The sequence below is a fragment of the Phascolarctos cinereus genome, unplaced genomic scaffold (assembly GCF_003287225.1).
Source record: "Phascolarctos cinereus isolate Bilbo 61053 unplaced genomic scaffold, phaCin_HiC Scaffold_726;HRSCAF=1367, whole genome shotgun sequence".
Classification (NCBI taxonomy): Eukaryota; Metazoa; Chordata; class Mammalia; order Diprotodontia; family Phascolarctidae; genus Phascolarctos; species Phascolarctos cinereus.
The window spans coordinates 304,365,240-304,381,051 of record NW_027556098.1 but is presented as its reverse complement, the minus strand read 5'-3'; the positions used below and the strand labels follow the sequence as shown (position 1 = coordinate 304,381,051).

Sequence of the window (15,812 nt, the reverse complement as noted above, 5' to 3'; positions counted from 1 at the left end):
AGTGAGAAAGACAGGGAAAATTGAGGTTACTATGTGTTAAAATAATATTGGTGGATATGACAGGTGGCAGGCAGTTCAACCCAAAAGTAATGTTTTCTGAGCGCTATTTCAATTTAGAGAACTTTTAGTTTCATCTCCCAGGTACAGCTTCTGTCATTTGTGGTCACTTAACCTTTGTTTGAACAGTTCTAGTGATGAAAAGCTCACTATTTTTTTTTAAAAAGTAATCCATTACATTTTTGAAAGTTCTTAATGGTTAGAAAATGCTTTCTCATAATGAACCAAAATCTGCCATTTTGTAACTTCCAACTATTGTTCCTAATTGTGTTCACTGGCCCTACACAAAATAAACATAATCCTTCTACATGACAACCCTTCAGATTTTTGAAGATAGCCATCATGTCCCTTTTGTACTATTTATGCTTCAGGCCCAAAGTCCCCAGTTCCTTCAGTCATTCCTCATATGCTATGATTTTTAGCTCCATGACCATCCTGGTCACCCTCTTCTGCATGGGCTGTAGTTCTTCAATGTTCCTCTTAACATTTAGTACTCAGAATTAAATATAATATGTACTTGATTTGTGGAAAGTCTGCTTTTCCACATAGGAACATAGTTTAAAGATGGAAGGGACCTTTGCGGCTATTGAGTATTTAATGTAGTCTAGGATTTAATTAGTTTTATTGGATGCTGTGTCACACTGTTAACTCAATAAGCTTGCAATCAATTGAAATGTCTTTTTCCACATGAACTGCTGATATTATTGGCTTGCAGAGTATAATGCTGTATTTGGAATCAGGACGCTGGGTTTGGAATCCCAGTCCTACTTTTTGCTGCCTAATTTACAGGGGTGGGAGGAAAGTGTTTTGTAAACCTTAACGAGCAGTTTAAATGTGTGTTAGTATTACTAAGCCCGATCTTTCCCGTTCTATACTTGTGTGCTGAATTTTTTTGCACTCAGATTTCCAAGAAATAATTTCCTTTTCAGATCTTTAATTCATTGATGAATTATTGACTGAGTTATTTTGTAATTGCAGCTATTGGTTTCTCTCTAAATTAAATATTGAAGCCAGGAAATAAAAGGATCGAGGCCGTAATTTTGGTTTTACACATTCTACTGAGAAAGAACCAAAAGGTTTTGAAGTTTTTTGGTTTTTGCCTTTTCTTTTGTAATAACGTTAGTGCTTTGTTGCATTTTTGCTTTTCTTTCCCTTCCCTCTTTTTAGTTTTACTCCCATCCTAGTAGTTCCTTCCTGATACCTTTCCTTTGCCCCTGGGCAGGCCACCTGGGAGTAAAGCAGGACAAGTCTGGGCACCTGAAGGGTCCACTGCTTTCAAGTGCTTGATCTCGGCTCGGTTCTGTGCTGCCCTCCTGAGTAATATTTCTGACTGTGATGAAACATTCAACTACTGGGAACCAGTAAGTTATTTCTTGGCCTTTAAAATTTTTTTGAAGGGTATTTTGGGTGTGGGAGTGTGTGTGGAGGGATGCGTGTGTGTTTCTGTGTCCTTGATTGGCTGCATGGTGCTTTATTATGGAAAAGGTTGCTGTACAAAACTATTCAAAATGAAAATGTGGTGTGAATATTATGAAAATAGTTTCCTTCGGACTGGGATATTTAGTACTTAGAGAAACAGCACACGAGAAAAAAAATTCAGGCACAAGAGGTAAGATCTGATTGAAAACAAAGGGAGGAGATCCATGGTGGAGGTTACATAGTTTAAAATTTACTCAGGGGTAGATTTTGACGATATCTTAAAGGAATAGGGGTAGGTGGGGGGAAGATAGTATTTTTTAAAAAAAAAGCAATTGAAACAACGTGAATAACTACCAACACTTACGCAAACTTTATTCTTTTACAATATCACAGTCTTATGCATTCATTTAGGGTATCTCTAATGAAAATATGATCAGGAAACAGACCAGTTTTTGTAGATTATCTATAGCAGATTGTATTTTCATGGTAACAGATTGTTGACAGATAATAATAATAATAATAATAATGATAGTAACTAGCATTTATAAAGCACCGATTGTGCACTGGGTGCTTTAAAAATATTATCTTATATGATGCTCCCAACAACCTTGCGAGTTAGCTGCTGTTATTATCCCCATTTTGCCTAGCGTTCTTTGTACTGTGCCATTGCCTCAAGGTATGGCGACTACAAAATCCTGCTGTATGTTTATTGTTCATTGATCATCAAAAAAGAGTTTGACCTGAAAGAGCAAAGTAAAGTGCTAGGTGATACCGTGTTTAGAACCTAAGGCCTGGAGTCAGGAAGATCTAAGTTCAAATCAGGCTTTGGGCACTTACTTGCTGTTTCCTCAAATGTAAAACGTGGATGACATTAGCACCTCTCTCCCAGGGTTCTTGGAAGGATCAAATGAGATAATATTTGTAGTGTAAGCATAATGCATGGCACATAGTAGGTGCTTAATAAATGCTTGCTTTTCCACCTCCCCCTCCTCTTTCCCATGCATATGTTAAGATGGGATGCAAGTTCTTGATAAATGCAGCAGCAGAGATAATTTCTTTTAGTAATCCTCATATTATCTGTATCAAGTAGTTCATAGAACAGGAATTCACACTTGCCACTGTTAGTGTCATGGAGGGTGTTCTACACAAAGTCAAAACGGAAGATAAATTCCTTATTAGTTGGAAAGATTTCTAGATGCTTCTCTTTGTGCATGACACTGAGCTGATTGCCTTGAGTCCTAGATCACTGGAGGGCCTCTGTGATGAGACTTGTTGCCCCTCAATAGAAATTGACTTAGCAGTCTGTATTGGAAAGAGCAAATGGATGAAGAATGCATTTTGCTCGGATGGTGACATGTGTTTGGATAGAGAGCCGTTAGTCCCATCTCTCTTAGATGGGTATTGCAGATGTACAGTGAGCCAAGCCTAAAAATAAAGAAGGACAAGCAAGACTGTATTTGGGAAATTTCTTAGGGCTTTCAATGATCCCAAATTACTCTCTGCTGCCAAAGCACATTTTAAAAAGAAGTATTATCCCAGTGATGCTGTGCATCTCTGAATGATAAAACACTACAATTTCAGAAAAGCAAAGATCAAAGTTTTCCCTACAGGCAGTAGAAATCCACATTAAGTATATATGAGAGGTGCATGCCCAGTGCTCCATGAGGGAAATGGGCTGCAGCTTATTACCAAAGATGACTTGCGGACGTGTATTATGAGACATAGAGGCAGGCTAGTGATATAGTAACAGGCAGGAATAATAGGCAGGCAGGCTAAGTATTGCACTGGTATCCATGAAATATTAAACACCTAGAAGGCTCCAACATGTTGGGTAAATCCTCTACGAAGGACTTAGCACTTGATAATCCTGGACAGGTGACTGGGGAGAGCTTGTTGTAGCAATCTGAATAAGGGCTGTTTTGTGAGTTAGTTGTAGAAGTTTTAAAATGAGGAGACTTGATTAGTTTCTTCTTCCTATTTCCAAATTTGAAGGCAGCTGTTGGTGCAGTGGATAGAGTGCTAGGCCTGAGTCAGGAAGACCTGAGTTCAAATCTGGCTTAGACTCTTACTAGCTTTATAACCTTGGGCGAGTCATTTAACCTCTGTTTACTTCAGTTGCCTCAATTGTAAAATGGGGATAATATGAGTTGTGAGAATTATGTGAGATAATATTTGTAACAGTGCTTAGTGCGGTGTCTGGCACATAGTAGGCACTATAGAAATGCTTGTATCCTTCCCCTTCCCTTCCTTCCAAATGAGTGATTATGTGACACACCAGCATCTGCACTAGAAACAGAAAAAGGAGAAAACTCCCATGTAAATTTAGATGTCCACATGAAATTTATTGAGGGGTATTCTTTCCAAATGGCTGGAGATGGAAGGGAGGCTGAAGTTCTCCAAATTCACGTGGACGTGGGGGTTGTGTTACGGCTCCAGAGATAGTTGCTGAGCTTCCCCTTTTGAACAGGAAATGTCCCATCTACTCATGTGGGTAGGGACACGCCTTCACTTTGGGGGATTCTAGGGTAGTGATTGGTGGGGAAACAAGGCATTACCTGGTGACCTCTACTTCCGGAGCAATGCTTTTGGGATTTTTGAGCATTGTAATTGGTTAAAGGGGATGAGAAGCTACCTGAGGTCTGCTGATGAAGAGGACGTGAAAGGTGTTGTGTGGCCATTTGAGGCAGATTGGATGCTTATCTTTGAATTTATAAGTGGGGAGACAGACATCTTCGTGTTAGATTTTAAGAGTGTAAGCAAATACAGCAAGAAGCAATTAAATCTACATTGTCACCAGGATAGCAACCAATTACTATGGGCATGAGCCTTTCCAGGGAGTTCTGTCTCTAAATTTCATGACCATTGATAGGAAAATAGCCTTGGATTGAATTTTTGAGAAACCCTCCCTTCCTAGATGGTCTTACGTTCCTACAAAGAACAAAGATGTAAAAATTTATTCCTCGCTTGGATTTCTGTTTTAACTCTTAAATCTCCTGAACCAACCTACTACTTCTGGGATCCATGGATAGACTTCAGTGAACTTGAAAAAAAAATTACATCTTTATTTCAATAAATTGATTTTTTGGTGATGTATTTTATACACTTAAAATCATTATTCAGAAAAGAGGTCCACAGGCTTCACTAATCCAACAGAGGAGTTCACGATACAGGAAAAGTTAGGAACTTCTGCTTTAAAGTATGCTATAGGTATAGCCAACAGGTTAAAATTCACTCAGGACTTTTTTTTAAAGTACTTTGTGTATTAAGGTGGCTTCCATCTATGAAATGTGCCACTAGGCAATTGCCTGGGGCTAGAACAAACACTAGTAGAGTGACTTAACTTTTTCCTCAACTGCAAAATGAGTACATAACTCATAGGATTGTTGTCTGATTCAAATGAGATAATGTATGTAAAATACCTTATAAAAAGCATACAGTGCTATATAGATGTGGGCTGTTGTTGTTATTATTATTATTATCGTAGAAAGTCATAGGCAAAGTTGTAGAAGATAAGAAGATATAAATGGGTTATGATACATAATGGGTGGCTCCAGTACCTGCAATGGTGAAATTATAGCTGGGTGAAGTAACAATTTGCATGTTAGAATTTTAAACTTAAAATTTACAACTGCAAGATTCTGCTGTTTTGGCTTGTATATTTAGAGGTATAATATCCTTGTTATATTTTATTCTAAGAAAAAAAGCCCCAGGGTGTGAAAGCTTGGTTTATTTGCTACTAAGACAATATCAGAATGGGAGCATTTCTCTTCTGACTAATGAGCTGTTAAGTTTATATTAAGGTAACAATAATTGTAACAACATAAATAAAATCAATGTGGAAAGGAAACAAAATTATGGTCAAACACGATGGTCAGTGTTTGTACCATACTTTCAGAGTTAAAAGATGGATCTTTTTTTGTTGTTAACAATACATTTTTTTCATGGTATATACTTCATATAGGAATTTATTTGAGTGTTTGGGAAATGTCTATTTTATCAAAATCAGTAATTAAAAATTTTATAGTAAAATAATTCAAGAGTTTTTGAGCCACCTAAAGTAAGAAATTCTATAATCTTAAAGCATTTTGTTATTTCCTAAACCTTCTACAATGTTGGTTTCCTCTGGCCTCTGTCTAAAACTGCCCTTAGCTACCAGAATTCTGCATAGGCTTTCAGCTTTATATTTTTTTGGCCCCTGGTTCATAGATGTACCAAGAAGCTCTTCATGCCACCATATATCTTCATGAAAATGATTTTTGGCCCTCAAAACACCAATTTCATCTCTCTCTTTTGGAATTTTAGATGCACTACCTCGTCTATAGGAATGGGTTCCAGACATGGGAATATTCCCCAGCTTATGCAATCCGATCCTATGCTTACCTGTGGCTTCACGCCTTGCCAGCTGCATTCCATGCAAAAGTCCTACAAACTAACAAGGTAAGACAAGGCCTAGCCTGAAGCACTTGTCTGTCATGGTCAAAACAACTGAGTTTCTGCTTTTATTTTTTTTAACCAAGAACTGGACTCTAAGGTAGAGTTTCAGGTAAGTAGAAATAAGGGTTCTGTAATTAGGTATAGGGACCTAGGGCTTTGAGGTAAGTGCACAATAGTGGCATAGATAGTAGTGATATTTAGGGGAAAAAATTCTTGTTCTGCATAGGAAAGATCAAATGGGATAGAGGCCGGTTTGGAGGCCAGTGACAGTTGTCCAAATTAGAGGATAGTAGCTCTAGCTATATAACTTTTCAACTGAGTTATCTTCCTTCTAATGTTCCAAGTTTATCAGAGGAAAGACAGTAAATGTATTTCTTTTATTTGTTGAGCATTGATAAACTATTCATCAATCAATAAACATTTATTGCTGGCTGTTAATCATTGTTGAGTCATGAATATGACGAGTCATGTGTTTTTTAGTACATCATGAAATAAATCTTTTTTGTAAGAGGCACGATGTAGAAAGAGCAGTGGGATGTCCTCAGAGAGTTTGTTTGCATTTAGCTAACCTCCTATGGCTTCAAACTCAGCAAATCTGGAACTGAATTAATCATCTTCTATCCTAAAACTCACAGTTGCCCAGTTTCTGTCACCAGGGTCTTCCTTTGGTTCTCAGATATTTTGCAGTGCCAAAACCCTATAGATAAACAAAATTTCACTGAAATCCTATTTATGCCCTCTGAGGCAAAGCCGGAAACATACATGCTTTCCCTCTTCTAGGTGATAGCTCATCAGATATCTGAAGACAGCTATCATGTTTCCCAAAAGACTTCTTTTCAAGGTAAACATACCAAATTTCTTTAATAAATCTTTATGTTACATTCTCTACATATGTTCCAAGGATGGGGACGGGACTAGAGCTGAGCATCCCCAGTTTCTTCATGAAACATAAATGGGGCAGGAGAGTGTGGCACTCTCATATCCCTTACTTGGGACTTAATGTAGGTGAAGATTACATTGGAGCAGCTAGATATCTCAGTGAATAGAGCACTAGGCCTGGAGTCAGGAAGACCTGAGTTCCAGTCCAGCCTCAGACACTTTACTAGCTGTGTGACCCTGGGCGAGTCATGTGGTTTGCCTCAATTGCCACATATGTAAAAGGAGCTAGATAAGGAAATGGCAAACTACTCCAGTATCTTTGCCAAGAAAACCCCATGGATAGCATTAGAAGGCTATAGTCCTTGGGTCATAAAGAGTTGGATGTGACTGAACAACAAGGAGACCGCATTAATATTTTTTGGCTGTGAGGGCACACCTTTGATTCGTTGAGCTTGCAAGCCACTAAAAACCCCTTCATCTTTTTCACATGCACTAATTTAGCCAGGGCCTTCTCTATCCTGTCCTTGTGCTATTGATTTTTTTTAAGCCAAGATGTAGGATTTTACTTTTCTCCCTATTAAATTATTGGGATCATAGGGTTATAGATGTAGAGCTAAAGGGAACCTTAAAAGTCAAAAAAACTCAAGTGAACCTCAGACACCATCTTCTCCAGCTGATCACTGTTCACCCTCAGTTAGCAGCAGGGATGAAAAGGAAACTGGTTACCCTATGGTCTTCTGTTTCTGATCGAGAAGCATGTTAGAATGCTCCCAAAGCCATCTGGGTTCTTTCTGGTGATATCATTTGTCTGCCGGTAAACTCTCCACAGATTTCAGGAGGTTTTCCCTTCTGTAGCAGACACAGCCTCAGGAAGACTGTGCCCATCCTCATTCACAGGAGGTCTCCCTGAGAAGGCCTTCACCAGGGTGCTGCCAACCATCACTATCTACCTCTTCCTCTTCTTCTGTGACCTCTCCTGACAGTACCTGTGTATCTACATCATCCTTCCTTGTGGCACATGGAGTGTTTCCTCCTCAGAGGGTGCAGCCTTGCCTTCTACAGGAAGAGCATGATTTTACACTGTTCCAAAGAATTGCTGTGGGTTCTTCCCTTCCTTTTCTGTGTCAAATTCTTCTACTTGCCCACTTCTGATTCTTCTTGTTTTTTCCTCTGGAGCATTTCTTCTATTCTTTCAAGGAACTCTATCTCCAATAACTTGGAGAATAGACAAGTGTTCATTTAGCCCTGTCTCCTGGTAATTAGATCAGTTTGCAGTGAGTACATGTATAATTATTATTTGTCACTGGCAGAAGCACAAACATGGTACTATGCTCTCTGCAAGTTTCTGAAAGACTCCACCTGCCTATCATATTTCTGGAAGTGAAATCTTCAGTCTTCTGATGGTCTTGTGATTGACATGTCTGATTGCTGTGGGAAACTGCCTGTTTGCCTTATGGAGCGTTTAGTTTCTTGGGGCTCCTGAGAAAAATGTATAGAAGCCTTTCTTGAAATAGGATGCTAGCTTGCTTAGCTCCCTTTGATTCTTAATGTATAGACTAACACAAACAAGCCTGTTAGCTGTGGAAAGGTTTTAAGGAAAAATCTGACTCCAGTTGCTTTGTACGTCTTCCTTCCAACTCCCTTGCATGTCATGGCGTCACCTCCCTGGTGTTATGGTCCTGTTTGAGAACAAAGCACAAGCCACAACAACCACCTCTGTGCTATTCTACTCACTTATATGCTGTTCAGACTGAAGGTATTCCTGTCCGTGTTTCCACTGCTCTGATTTAACGGCCTCAGTTTCTGAACATAGGATTACATATTTAGAGCTGGGATGGAGACCACCTAGTTCAGCCCCCTCATTTTATAGCTGAGAAAACAGACACAGAAAGGATGAGTGACCTGTCTGATACCACATAAGTAGTAAATGGCAGAATTGGGATTTGAACCCTTGATTCCAAATTCATTATTCTTTCCCCTACCAAACGGTTGTTAGTTATTATTAGGTGTTTTGTGATCGGGAAGTGTTGGATATAATGTAAGATCTTGTATGATGCCTCAGAAAAGTTTTAATTTTGCCCTGTTCTTACAAGGTAGTATATTTGGAGAGTGTTTAATTTTATTGCATTTTTTACTTCTAAAATTTTGAGAGTTTATTTAAAAATTTGCTACTTGTGAATGGCTTTGTAGTTTTGCCAGAACTGTGGACCTATTTTAAAAATAACATGTACTATCTCAAGACCAATCGAAGTAAACCCATATTAGAGACAATTATTATTTTGTGTTTTTGTTGTATTGATTTGGTTCTCAATCAGTCACCAAGCATTTATTAAGCACCTACTAGGTGCCAGTCCTTTTGCTTTGCTGGAGATACAAAGACAAAAAGCAAAAAGTCTCTGCTTTCTTAGTGGAGAGACAGCATACACAAATATAGGCATGTATAAAACTCATACAAGGTAACCCAGGGAAAAGGCACTAGGAGTTTGGGGAACCTGGAAAGACTTCATGTCTTCAAAACAGGTTTGTGGATTTCTTATGTAGATTTGAGAGCAGCCTCACTATAATTGGTCTTCTTGTTGGGCCCAGCAGAACCTATAACTCCTCTCTAGCATTTAAAGCCATTTACAATTTGGCTCCAGTTTCTCTTTCTAGATTTATTTCACGATACTCCCCCTTCACACTCAGATTTTAGCTTAATTGGCTTAACTGTCTGTTCTCTGTGCATGGCTCTCCATTTCTAGCCTTTTTACCTTTGTCCTGGCCTTTTCAGGCTCCATGCCTGAAATGCTCTCTCTCCTTAGCATCTCCCCTTAGAATTCAGGTTTTCGCTATTTCCTGAACCTTCTGGTGGTTGGTGCTATCTTTTTTATCCCCCCACTTTGTGTTTACTTACTATGTACTTAGTATTTACTTATCTATTTCCATACTGTACCCCCTACTAAAATGGAAACTCCTTGATTTCAGGGAATATTTAATATTTTTTCTTTGTAACCCCAGAAACTAATATAGTGTCATCCATTTAGTAGATGCTTAATAAATGCTTGTTGAATTCTGCATCATAACCAATCACATATTTGAAGATAGTGATTATAACCCTCCTAATTCTTTTTTTTTTAATCCTGTTATGGCCTGGTTTCTAGTCCTCTCATCATCCTGGGTGGAGCTCCAGTTGGCTAGTGCCCTCCCTAAAATGTGGTGTATTTTTCTTATTAAACTGAAGAGCTTATTTGCTATAGTGATTGAAAATTGATGTTATTAATAAAGAAAATTGCTGATATGCCAAGTTATAAGCACATTATTCTAATTATGCTTTTCATTTAAGTTAGTAGTTTCATTCTGAACAGCTTAAAAGTACTTTAACTTATAGCATATGTAACCATGTAAATACTTCAGAAGCTATTTGGCATAACTCATATTATCTTAGCTATTTTCTCAGTTTTATTTTTCAAATTGTTTTAGCTTATGTCTGTGACTTCTGTTTTTTTTCTGGATTTCTTTTAGGTTCTCGTCTTTTACTTTTTGCGATGTATCCTGGCTTTTGTGAGCTCTGTTTGTGAACTTTACTTTTATAAGTGAGTACAGAAAGCTTTGCTTGTAGAAAATCACTGTGTAGGATACCAGATAGAATGTATTATCCTCCTGATATACATGGCAGTGGCTGAAACTTGCCCTCGCTCCTTTTCCTCCCTCCAGAGATATTATCTGTGATATGGTTTTTTATTTAAAATAAACAGTTTGTTTTGGACAAAGAGACTTTGTGGCTATTGTTTTTCTTACCAGAAGCTTTCAGATATTTGGTTTTTATGATGATCACTTTAGTTCTGTTTGTTCATATGCGCTGGACTTGTAGTCAGAAGGTCTGTGGTGAAACCTGGACTCTTCACAAGTTTTGTGACCTTGGGCAAGTCACTTAACTCCTGAGTCTTAATCTAAGGCAGGCTCTTGCTCCTATGTGGAGGAGACCAGATAGCCTTGGAGGCCCCTCCTACGCTGGCATTCCATGTTTCTGTGTATAAAATGGGGATAATGATATTGGTATCACCTTTAAAAAGTTGTTGGGAGTATCAAATGGTATAATGTATGTGAATTTGCTTTGTAACTGCCACATGTTCTAGAAGTGTAAGGATTTTTAATTTCCTTTGTAGTATAGGCTGACATTTTAAAAAAATCTTTAACGTGTTACATATGACTTTTATTTTTCCTTGTCCTCAATGTTAGTGGGCAGGAAGGTGCCACAACGAAGGGTTTATCGCTTCTCTAACACCAGAACAGCACCTTCCATATCAATATTTGGTGGTTTAGTGATTGATAAAATCCTCAGTGGGATCTTAGTAGGCCAGGTGTTTAGAGGAGAATCTTAAATCTCTTTCCTCTCTGTCTTATATTTAAGCCCTTTAATTTCCTATCTGTTGTTATAATTGTGTCACTTTTAGTTCCTAGAAAATGCATAGCTCCACCCTTAGGTTTCTCATCAGTGCGAGTCTTGGATGAGTTTGTTACATTGTAATTCAGATTATCAGATTATTACCAGTCAGGTAGCAGTTGTTTATCTTCTTGTTTGAAGTGGATGTTCCTGAGGCCTTCCATGTTTGATATTTTCTTCTTTCTTTTCTTCTTTCCTTGCTCACAGGGCTGTGTGCAAGAAGTTTGGCCTCCACGTGAGTCGATTGATGCTGGCATTTTTAGTTCTTAGCACTGGAATGTTTTGCTCATCAGCAGGTAAGAGGCAAAAGGATGACACTTCCATAGACACTTTGCAGTTGCAATGAAAGAGAGCGCTTTGTCTTAGTGTAAGTTTAAAACAAAGCCACGAGATTCTTTACAACATAAAATTAACCCCAGGCTTTCCTGTGCTGTTGGGATGTAGGAAAATACCTTTGTGATTCCCTGTGAGGGAACACTTTCTCTCAGAAAAAGCTTGCCTCTGGGTGTGTTCTAAAATCTTTTTCCAAGTATATTGGAGATGAATGTAACAAACCAGAGCCATAGTTTTTTGTTTGTTTTTGTTTTTAGAACTATAATTTACAGGCAGGGCTTTGGCTTAGCCCTCCTGGGTTTGTGTAGATTTCTCTACTGTCTCTGTGCATTAGCAAATGGAGTTGTCAGCTCTGTATGTCACCAATATTATGCCACCTTTGTCTGGAAAATCTGCCCTTCAGATTATTTTACAGTCATTTTATGAGTTGCTCCCAAGATTAGCCTTTGGTGGAGGTGCTAGGTTTAAATTTGATTTTGTATATTGCAGTTAAGAATATTAAGGCATTAAAATTATCCTTTCACTCAGAGCCAGGATTAGAACATGGAGTCCCTGAGCCTTTTGCTGAGCTCCCTGCTTCTTCATTCAATTCTTGTTGGAATAGGGTGCTGATTATTACTTCCCCTGGAGTAGGTGAAGTAGGAGATGAGCAGCAGGAGAGGCAGGAACTGCCCTTTGAGGAGCACTGTGGCACATCACTTCATTGCCAAGTGGAGCAAAATGTAAGCAGTCTTCACTTCAGACACTGTCTTTAGCCCATGGGGTAAAGCTTTCTGTCAGGAAGATCCTGCTCCCCAGCTAGAGGGGGACAGTTTGTATCCCAGTCATCCAGTGACTGCAGCTTGACAGTGCCTGGGTTTAAACCTGTACTTGTGCCTGTGAGACTTTCATTTAAGTCACTTCACCTATGTGGACCTCAGTTTCCTTATTCTCAAAATGAGCTGGTGGGACTAGTTGATATGTTTTGATTTCTTTGATTTTGATCCCATTGATTTGGTGCTATTATTGGAAGCTCTTTGGGGTGGGTGCCCAGTTTTATGATATAGGAATGTGAGAAGAGTGTCCAGAAGCTAAAGTGTTCATATCAATGGGTTCAGAATGACAGTGGGGAGCCCTTGCCAATTATCCATGCTCTGGAAAGGCCCTTCTGGAGCCCCTGTGACTACCATGAGGTTACGGGTTTGGACCAGAGCAGTCCTAGAAAACTGGCAGAAGTAAGCCCTCTGTGACAGCTATAGTTCTCTTGAAGCCCTAATCCCAGTGTGCACATGAAACCTGCGGACAATCCTATGCATTCCTGGGACACAATGAGTGTGAATTGCAGGACATACCTGGTGGTCTTGGGCTTCCATGTGAGGTGTCCTTTAGGGGCAGCTTAAAGGACATCCTGTGTTTGGTGCTTATAAATCAGGAAAGACTTTACTACTGAAATGGAATTTTGAAAGAATGAGTGCTTCTTACTGTCCACTTATTAACGTGGCCTTGTCTAACACGCCAACATAAAGTAAACCTTTCTGGTCCCTGCCGCCTTGCAGCATGTGATAGCATTTAACCTTAGTGAAGATTTTGATAAATTGTCCTAAGTCTTTGTTGTTGTTGTTGTTTTTGAAACATTTCCATTCTTTTTCAGCTTTCCTTCCTAGCAGCTTCTGTATGTACACGACTGTGATAGCTATGACAGGCTGGTTCATGGACAAGACCTCCATTGCTGTGCTGGCAGTAGCTGCTGGGGCTATCCTTGGCTGGCCATTTAGTGCTGCTCTTGGGTAAGAAGCTAAGTCAAATTCCTTCCCCCCACCCTTCCACAGATTGACTGTCAGGGCTAAGTTATTTGCAAACAGTTGGGGTAGGACAGAAGTTTATCGAGAGTAATTGGATCTATAACGTGGCTGCAGTGTTGAGGAGGACTTACGGACGTTTAGGTGTACCTTTATGAGCCTGAGAAGGCCAATTCAGTTTAGTTCAACAGCATTGCTGGTGCCTGTAAAGTAGTCACTGAGGGTACAAGGACAAGTGATGCCAGAGCATCAAAAAAAGGTACAGTGGAGAATATAAAAGAAATAGAAGGAAAAGTCTTTTTCTCCAGGAGTTTGCTATATAATTGGTGAAACAAGAAATACCTAGAGCAGACTTGTTAAACTCCTTGCTGGCCTTTAAGTGGAACCAGATTAAAATATAATTTGGAAATGTTTAGTAAAATAAAGATACAATACAGCATAGATAATGTTAATTTGTGGTTTTCTAAGTCAGTCTGTAGCCTGCCTGATCTGTTTCTATTTGAATGTGACATCAGTGCTCTAGAAGACAGTTCCAAGACTTTATATAAGCAAAGGCATAATAATGCTGTAGAGACTAAACAGAACTTTTGATGAAATTCTAAGTAAAGGAAGTTCTTTGGGTGGTTGAAAAATTCCTTGAGTTGGTTTGGAAAAGTTTCATGGAATAGTTGAACTTCAGTGAAAATTTAGAATCTTTCTTGGCAGAGAGGACTAGGGAAGACATTCCAAACAGGGAGAACAGTATTAGCCAAGTTGTGGAGGTAGGAGCAAGTATGGTTTATCCTGGTATGGAAAAAAATGCCTGCCTGGATGGTGAATTCAGGCTGATTTGTGAAGGAGTCCTCCAAGATGCTGTCAGATAGGTAAGGTAGCCCTAGTTGATGGGCCATTTTAAAAACTTAGACTTTACTTAATAGGGAACCATTGTATGTGTGTGGTGGCAGTGGGGATGAGTGCTTAATAAGGAGTTCTGATGAGAGAAGAGGTTGGGAAGGGTGGGGAGGAGAGTATGAGGGATCCTTGGGGAAGGGAATGAGGGGGGTGGGAAATAGGATATCTTCCCTTCTGTAGAAATCTTACTCTTGTACATCCTAGTTCAGTGACCCTTTGATCATAAACATCAAGTGAGGCATAAAACAGGGAGATGAACACTTTCCAAAGGAGTTCACCACTGTCGTGGAGGAGTTCCAGCAAAGTCCAAGTTGAAGTACTGTTCCATGTTGGATGGTGAGGTTCTTCAATGCTTCTGTTTTCAGATGACATCATTCTGATTACATTCAGCCCCCAAACATTATAGAGGCTCCTAGATGATATCCAAAGCTACTCAGAAGAGTGTGGCCAACTTTCTGTAGAGGAAAAAAGAAACAAGCAGATGAAGAGTAGCTGTTGTGCAGATTCTGATGTATAGTTAGATAGGCAACCTAGAGAGTTTGTCCAGTAAGATGCGTGCATGCGCGCACGTGTGTGTGTTTTGTGTGTATGCATGCATGCATGTTTTAATAGTGAGTATATTATTTTTGGCAAACTGGAAAGCTACTTTAATGACACTATATTCCTCCCAAAGCAAAAGCCCCTCTTTTTAATACCAGCACTGTTTGAATACTGAATGGCTGCAAGTCTCAAAAAATTAAAATATGTATCACTCAGGGGCCAGTGGAGAGGCACATGGCAAGTGTTAGTGTGCTGCATCACACAGCGAGTAAAGAACTTTGAAGGACACCTGGAGTAAAGAATATAATCGAAGAGATGTATGATTGAAAAAGAAGGAGGGGTAGGATGGATGAGTTGCAGTCTGCATCTTTGGAGGGAACATCCACATCATTGAGCTAATAAATTCCTTTGAGTTCGGTAGTCAAGTGGATGCACTTGAAAACTGTACTGAAACATAGGTAAAATTTTCATTTTTAGAGTCATTGACATGTAGGCGATTGTTAAAATCATGAAAGTAGATGGGATACATAATCCAAGGCAATACTCGTAGAGGTAGACTAGAAGCTTGCTTTGGGCAAGGATATCAGTGGCTGGCTGGGAGAAGGAAGAAGTGAAGCAGACAAATGAGTCCTGAGGAACCAAAAGTACTGAAAAAGAGATTCAGTCAGTACTGTCAAAAATAACAAAAAGATCAAGGAGGGAGATGAAAATTTAAGAAATTATTACATTCAGCCAGGCAGAGACTCTTGGTGACCTTAGAAGAGGTCGCTGATCATTCAGAAGAGATCATAGCAACATAGATTTAGAGTTGGAAGGAACCTAAGAGGTCATGGGATCTAACTTAATTTTACGAGTGAGAAAAAGGAGGCTGAATGATTGTCCAAGGTCACTGATGCAGCTAGGAAGTGTCAGAGGCAGGATTTGAACCCAGATTTTTCTGACTCTAGTCTAGTGCTTTCTCCCCCAACAACATGCCGCTTCCAGAGTGGGGTGAAAAGAAAATGAAAGCAACAGATATAATTATACTAACTCGAGACGCTTAACTGGGAAAAGGAGAT

The 15,812-nt window shown here is 39.3% G+C and overlaps 1 protein-coding gene across 3 annotated transcripts in view; it reads left to right on the top strand.

The window, feature by feature from the left end:
* The window catches only part of ALG9 (ALG9 alpha-1,2-mannosyltransferase), a 135,166-nt gene that overhangs the window by 1,574 nt on the left and 117,780 nt on the right, over nucleotides 1–15,812 (top strand). For 2 of the 3 annotated variants that reach the window (XM_020989789.2, XM_078156854.1), the window contains exons 2-6: nucleotides 1,280–1,418; nucleotides 5,779–5,913; nucleotides 10,291–10,361; nucleotides 11,420–11,508; nucleotides 13,176–13,311. In XM_020989789.2, the coding sequence (XP_020845448.1) occupies nucleotides 1,280–1,418; nucleotides 5,779–5,913; nucleotides 10,291–10,361; nucleotides 11,420–11,508; nucleotides 13,176–13,311 (570 nt within the window). Of the gene's footprint in view, nucleotides 1–1,279; nucleotides 1,419–5,778; nucleotides 5,914–6,690; nucleotides 6,752–10,290; nucleotides 10,362–11,419; nucleotides 11,509–13,175; nucleotides 13,312–15,812 lie in introns of those variants that run through there. The other variant, XM_020989790.2, reaches the window with a different exon arrangement.